Source organism: Melospiza melodia, chromosome 20 (assembly GCF_035770615.1).
Source record: "Melospiza melodia melodia isolate bMelMel2 chromosome 20, bMelMel2.pri, whole genome shotgun sequence".
NCBI classification, from domain to species: domain Eukaryota; kingdom Metazoa; phylum Chordata; class Aves; order Passeriformes; family Passerellidae; genus Melospiza; species Melospiza melodia.
Window position 1 is genome coordinate 2,790,867 of NC_086213.1, and position 6,701 is coordinate 2,797,567.

Sequence of the window (6,701 nt, forward strand, 5' to 3'; positions counted from 1 at the left end):
GGGCCGGGGACACGCCTGGGGGGCGGCGGGGACACCCCGAGAACGCGCCCGCAGGTGAGCCCCGACCACGCCCCGGCCGCGCCCCGGCCACGCCCCCTGACCGAGCGGCCCCGCCCAATCTGGCCCCGCCTCCCCAGGGCGCAGCCCGAGGAAGCCCCGCCCCCCTGGAGCCGCGCCTGAGCCCCCTCCGGAGCGAGACATCGGGACCAATCAGCCACCGAGCTCTCCATCCGCCTCTTCTGATTGGCTGCCGAGCACCGCCCAGTCCGCGGGCACCGCCCCCGCTCCGGCATCCAATGAGGCGTCGCGGCGGCGGCGGGAGGGGGCGGGGGGGCGTGGCCGGGCGCGAGAAGGTGTGGCCGGGCGGCCAATCAGGATCACGCTGCTGCAGGCCAGCTTCTGAGGGGGCGTGGCCGGGGGCCCGGGGGGGCGGGGCCCGGCGTGCACGCGCGGCGCGCGGCCCCGCCGCGGTGCGGAAGATGGCGGCGGCGGGAGCGCGCGGCGGGAGCGCGGCGCTGCGGCGGCTGCGGGGCGGGGGCGCGGGCGCGGCCCCGCGGGGCGCGCGGTGAGTGGGGACCCCCGCGGGGGCGGGGACCCCGGGAACCCCCGCCCTGAGAGCCCCCGCGGCATCCCCGGCTCCCCCATCCTCCCACCCCGCTGCCCGCATCTCCCCCGGCGGGGACGCCCCGCATCCTCCCCCCGCACCCTGCAGCTCCCCCGCACCCCGCATCCCTCCTGCTCCCCGCATCCCCCGGGTGGAGACCCCACCTCTGAGCCATTCCGGCCCAGGATCTTCCCCGCTGTCGGCATCAGCCGCATCCCTCTCCCCTGATTGCCCCCATTCCCCCGCACCCCGCATCCCCCCGGGCCGGCACACCCGTATCCCCCGTTCTGATAGCCCTGAGCCCCACCCCTGGCCCCGCATCGCCCCGGGAGGGGACCCCGCACCCCGCTCCCCCGGGCTTCCTGATCCCCCCTGCACCCCGCGTCCCCCCGGGCGGGCACCCCGAGCCCCCCGAGCCCCCCGAGCCCTGCCCGGACCCCGCTGCCCTCCCCGAGCCGGCGGGCGGCCCCCGCAGTGGCCCCACGGTCGTTGCCTCGCCGGGGACAAAGGTCTGGCCGCAGCTCGGACCCGAGGGGCCCCGTCCCTCCCCCGCCGCTGCCCGACCTTCTCCGGACAGCGGAGCCACCGCTGGGGCTGCTGGGGAGCCCCGGGGAACGGGCTGGGGGCTGCCCCTTGCCCCTGGAGGGGTCACCAACCCTGGAGCAGCCCCTGGGTCCAGGAGATCCCATGGGGGGTGTCCCCGTGTCCCCTTGCCCATGGAGGGGTCACTGTGGCTGCAGTGGGGTGCCCCCCTTGTCCCGCACCCCACAGCAGTGTCCTTGCTCTGCTGGGCAGCACGGCCACCCCCTGTGGGTGCAGGGGACAGACTGGAACTGGGGACAGAGCCAGCCCAGACTGGGACAGGGCTCCCAGTGCGAACTGAGCAGGAGCCCGTGGAGCCCCGGGGCTCCCTGGAGGCCGAAAAGCAGAGGCAGGACTGGCAGTGAGGCCTCGGGACCCTGATTGCCGGTGATTGCCGGTGTCCCTCAGGGGGTTCTCCCGGGATGTGGAGGGCAGCTGGTTCCGCTCGCTGTTCGTGCACAAGGTGGATCCGCGCAAGGACGCGCATTCCAACCTCCTGTCCAAGAAGGAGACCAGCAACCTCTACAAGATCCAGTGTGAGTGCTGCTGCTCCTGGGAGGAGGGCAGGCACAGCTGGAGTGTGCCTCCCCCGGGACCCCTGGGACCCCCATTCCCGGCTCCCTGCCCCGTTCCCGGCTCCCTGCCCCGTTCCCAGCCCTCTCTCCTGTCCCTGCAGTTCACAACGTGAAGCCGGAGTGCCTGGAAGCCTACAACAAGCTGACGTGAGCACACTGAGGGGCCTCCCAGGCCTCCCAGCGGGGTTTTGGGGGGGCTCTTCTGGACTGGCAGGGGTGGGAGGGCTCCTGGAGCTCCTGGGTGGATGTGTGTCCCCTGTTCTGTGCCTCAGTTTCCCTCCCTGGGGAATGGATGCATCCCCCAGGCTGTGCCAGGTCCTGTTTGGGAGGGCACAGAGGGGCGCTGGGGGGGCACAGAGGGGCACTGAGGAGGTTTGGGAGGGCACAGAGGGGCACTGGGGGGCACTGAGGGGGTTTGGGAGGGCACAGGGGGGCACTGAGGGGGTTTGGGAGGGTTTGGGCGGGCACAGAGGGGCACTGGGAGGGTTTGGGAGGGCACAGAGGGGGTTTGGGAGGGTTTGGAGGGGCACAGAGGGGCACTGGGAGGGTTTGGGAGGGCACAGAGGGGCACTGAGGGGGTTTGGGTGGGCACAGAGGGGCTCTGGGAGGGTTTGGGAGGGCATAGAGGGGCACAGAGGGGGTTTGGGAGGGCACAGAGGGGCACTGGAAGGGCACAGAGGGGCACTGTGGGGGTTTGGGAGGGCACTGGGAGGGTTTGGGAGGGCACAGCGGGGCACTGGGGTGGTTTGGGTGGGCACAGAGGGGCTCTGGGAGGGTTTGGGAGGGCACAGAGGGGCACTGGGAGGGTTTGGGAGGGCACAGCGGGGCACTGGGGGGTTTGGGAGGGTACAGAGGGGTACTGGGGGGATTTGGGAGGGCAAAGAGAGGCACTGGGAGGGTTTGGGAGGGCAAAGAGAGGCACTGGGGGGTTTGGGAGGGTACAGAGGGGCACTGGGGGGATTAGGGAGGGCACAGAGGGGCACTGGGAGGGCACAGAGGGACACTGGGAGGGTTTGGGGTGCTGCCCCCACCCCACTGGCCCCTCTGTGCCCCACAGAGAGGAGGTGCTGCCCAAGCTGCATTCGGACCCCGACTACCCCTGTGACCTGGTGGGCAACTGGAACACGTGGTACGGCGAGCAGGACCAGGCAGGTGAGGCCAGGCAGCCCCTGCTGCCACAGACACGGACCCTGGTGGGGTTTTGGGGCGCTGCTTCCCCTCTGTTGCAGTGTGTTTTTATACTTTGTAACAGTTTGTAACAGTTTTGGTTTTGTATCCCAGTATTTTTCCCATATGGTTTTTGGGATCTCTACCCTGTCCTTTTGCCTGTGCAATCCCTTCCCTTTGCTGGGATCATCCCCAAATCCCCACCCTGGCTCTGGGTCAGTCACTCACCATCCCATCCCCTCCAGCCAGAACTTTCCATCCAGGATGTCAAGTGATCACCCAGAGGCCAGGGGTCACCCCCCCTACCAAGTGTTACCCCAAATCCTGTCCTAAATGTCCATTCCCAGTGCCCATCCCTCAGGGTCACTCATTGGTCAGTAAATGTTATCTATTTTAAATTTCCACCTCCCTTTCAATGTAACCTTGGCCCCTCTCCCAGGGCTCTCAGCAGGAGCTCCCTGAGGTTTGTGGGGGTCCTGAAATAAACCTTGGATTAACTCCTGCTGAGAGTCCACCCCATCTTCTGTCCTTGTTCCAGCGTCTCCTGTGCTGCAGGAGATCAGCCTGGCTGTCCTTGTGTCCTTCTGGCCCCCAGGGATCAGCCTGGCTGTCCTTCTGTCCTTCTGTACCTCCAGGATCAGCCTGGCTGTCCTTGTGTCCTTCTGTACCTTTGGGGATCAGCCTGGCTGTTCTTGTGTCCTTCTGTACCTTTGGGGATCAGCCTGGCTATTCTTCTGTCCTTCTGTACCTTTGGGGATCAGCCTGGCTGTCCTTCTGTCCCCCAGGGATCAGCCTGGCTGTCCTTCTATACCCCGGGGATGGGAGAGTGTCCTCCACTGTTCACCATCTTGGGGTTCCCTCAGTGACACTCAGTGGGACTCAATGACACTCAGTGTCACCCAGAGGGTCCCAGTGTCACCCAGAGGGTCCCAGTGTCACCCAGAGTGACCAGGACCCCTTGCCCACCCCTCCCCTCTTTGCAGTGCACCTGTGGCGCTTCTCGGGCGGGTACCCGGCGCTCATGGACTGCATGAGCAAGCTCAGGCAGAACAAGGTAACGCCGGGCTGGGGACCCCCCCTGTGCCCCACAGGGCCTGTCCCTGTCACCCCTGTGACCCCCGTGACCCCCGTGACCCCGGGCTGTCCCCAGGAGTACCTGGAGTTCCGCAAGGAGAGGAGCCGCATGCTGCTGTCCCGCAGGAACCAGCTGCTGCTGGAGTTCAGCTTCTGGAACGAGCCCCAGCCCCGCCAGGGACCCAACATCTACGAGCTCAGGACCTACAAGCTGAAGGTGGGCACCAGCCTGTGCCTCAGGAAGGGGTCTTCAGGCTGGTGTACCCTGGTTTTGGGGGGCAGCCCTTCAAAGAGACCCCATCCCATGCTCCCCTCAGGCCCATGGATACACCCAGCACCACCAGGGACCCCATCCCATGCTCCCCCCAAGCTCCTGGATCCCCCAGCACCACTGGGCACCCCATCCCATGCTCCCCTCAAGCTCCTGGATAGACCCAGCACCACCAGGGACCCCATCCCATGCTCCCCCCAAGCTCCTGGATACACCCAGCACCACCAGGGACCCCATCCCATGCTCCCCCCAAGCTCCTGGATACACCCAGCACCACCAGGGACCCCATCCCATGCTCCCCCCAAGCTCCTGGATCCCCCAGCACCCCTGGGCACCCCAAGGCAAGGCCCAGCCCAGCCCATGGATACCCCCCCAGGGCCATTGGGGACCCCATGCTAAGCCCCTGAAACCCTTCAGTGCTAAAGTGGACACCATCCCATAACCCTCCCTCCAGTGCCACTGGAGACCTCTTCTCGTGCCATTCTGAGCCCAGGGATCCCCCCAGTGCCATTGGGGACCCCATCCCCAGCTTCCCCTCAATCCCATGGATCCCACCACCACCACCAATGACTCCATCCTGTGCCCCTCCCAAGGTGCTATGTGCCCCCCACCCCATTGGGGATCCCATCCCAAGCCCATGGGTACCCCCAGTGCCACCAAGGACCCCATCCCAAGCCCATGGGTACCCCCAGTGCCATCAGGGACCCCATCCCAGGCCCATGGGTACCCCCAGTGCCATCAGGGACCCCATCCCCAGCCCATGGGTACCCCCAGTGCCATCAGGGACCCCATCCCCAGCCCATGGGTGCCCCCAGTGCCATCAGGGACCCCATCCCAGGCCCATGGGTACCCCCAGAGCCACTGGGATCTCCCAAGGAGGATGAGCAGTGGCTTCTCACCGTTTTTCCCCCCTGTTTCCAGCCAGGCACCATGATCGAGTGGGGCAACAACTGGTAAGGCCCTGCTCTCCCAGCATGGAGGGGAGAAAGCTCCCTCTGGAGAAGGGGGCACCCCCAGGGGCAGCCCCCCACGTGCCCCCTGCTCCCCGCAGGGCTCGGGCCATCAAGTACCGCCAGGAGAACCAGGAGGCCGTCGGGGGCTTCTTCTCCCAGATCGGGGAGCTCTACGTGGTGCACCACCTCTGGGGTAAGGGGGGTCACCCTGGGGGACCCCCAGCCTTGGGGGCTGAGCTGGGGGGCTCAGGGTGACCCCCGTGCTCCCCTCACAGCCTACAGGGATCTGCAGTCCCGGGAGGAGACCAGGAACGCTGCTTGGAGGAAGAGGGGCTGGGATGAGAATGTTTATTACACGGGTGAGTGGGACCCCCACCCGCTTTGGGGACCCCCTGGCGGTGCTGGGGACCCCCTGGCCATGCTGGGGACCCCCTGGCCATGCTGGGGACCCCCTGGCCTCACCCGTGTGTGTCCTTTGCTCCCGCAGTGCCGCTGATCCGGACCATGGAATCGCGGATCATGATTCCCCTGAAGATCTCCCCCCTGCAGTGATCGGGGGCCGGGGCAGGGGGGTCTCCCTGCACCCCCAGGGGCTCCCTGGCCCTAATGGGGGGTTCTGCTGCTCCCCCCGGCTCCCAGCTCTGTCCCCCAGCCCGTTTTGGGGGGTTGAGAGCAGGGAGGGGCAGGTGGGAGCCCCCCATCCTGTGGGGGTCCCCAGGATGGTGCTGCTGGGGGGGCTGTGGAGGTTGGGGGGGCTTAATTGCTCCTGATGAGCCCAGCGGGTGCCTTTGCTGCCAATTAAATATTTAATATGCTAAAGCCTCTCTGGGGGTGGGGAGGGAGGGACTGGGGGTGCTTGGTGGGACCCCCACTCCAGGCTGGTGTCACCTTGGGGCTGCTCTGCCCCATGTCATGGGTGCTTCCTGCACCAAAGGACCTCCACCCATGGGTGCTGGGATGCACTGAGAGACCCCCCCAAAATCCCAGCGCCACCGGGGACCCCATCCCAGGCCCATGGGTACCCCCCAGTGCCATCAGGGACCCCATCCCAGGCCCATGGATACCCCCCAGTGCCACCAGGGACCCCATCCCAGGCCCATGGGTACCCCCCAGTGCCATCAGGGACCCCATCCCAGGCCCATGGGTACCCCCCAGTGCCATCAGGGACCCCATGCCATGCTCCTCCCCAAGCTCATGGATGCACCCATGACCAGCAGGGACCCCATCCAATGCCACCCCCAAGCTCCTGGATCCCCCAGCACCACTGGGCACCCCAAGGCAAGGCCCAGCCCAGCCCATGGATACCCCCCAGGGCCATTGGGGACCCCATCCCAAGCCCCTGAAACCCTTCAGTGCTGAAGTGGACACCATCCCATGGTCCTCCAAGCCTATGGATGCTCCCAGTGCCACTGGGGACCTCTTCTCGTGCCATTCTGAGCCCAAGGATCCTCCCAGTGCCATTGGGGACCCCATCC

At 67.0% G+C, this 6,701-nt stretch overlaps 1 protein-coding gene across 1 annotated transcript; it reads left to right on the forward strand.

The window, feature by feature from the left end:
• The first annotated feature begins 479 nt into the window (after window positions 1–479).
• On the forward strand, window positions 480–5,960 carry NIPSNAP1 (nipsnap homolog 1). The gene is made up of 10 exons (XM_063173318.1): window positions 480–565; window positions 1,595–1,722; window positions 1,863–1,908; window positions 2,819–2,913; window positions 3,912–3,982; window positions 4,079–4,219; window positions 5,195–5,226; window positions 5,325–5,419; window positions 5,502–5,585; window positions 5,714–5,960. Exons 1-10 carry the CDS (start codon window positions 480–482, stop codon window positions 5,776–5,778), a joined length of 843 nt encoding a protein of 280 aa, XP_063029388.1. The 3' UTR covers window positions 5,779–5,960.
• Window positions 5,961–6,701: the final 741 nt, after the last annotated feature.

What these genes read in the sequence shown, in the direction of transcription:
- NIPSNAP1 (XM_063173318.1), top strand. Translation starts at nt 480, where the DNA reads ATGGCGGCGGCGGGAGCGCGCGGCGGGAGCGCGGCGCTGCGGCGGCTG. An exon ending in CAACCTCTACAAGATCCAGT is followed by an intron (nt 1,723 to 1,862) that starts GTGAGTGCTGCT and finishes CTGTCCCTGCAG; the next exon opens with TTCACAACGTGAAGCCGGAG. An exon ending in CGTGGTGCACCACCTCTGGG is followed by an intron (nt 5,420 to 5,501) that starts GTAAGGGGGGTC and finishes CTCCCCTCACAG; the next exon opens with CCTACAGGGATCTGCAGTCC.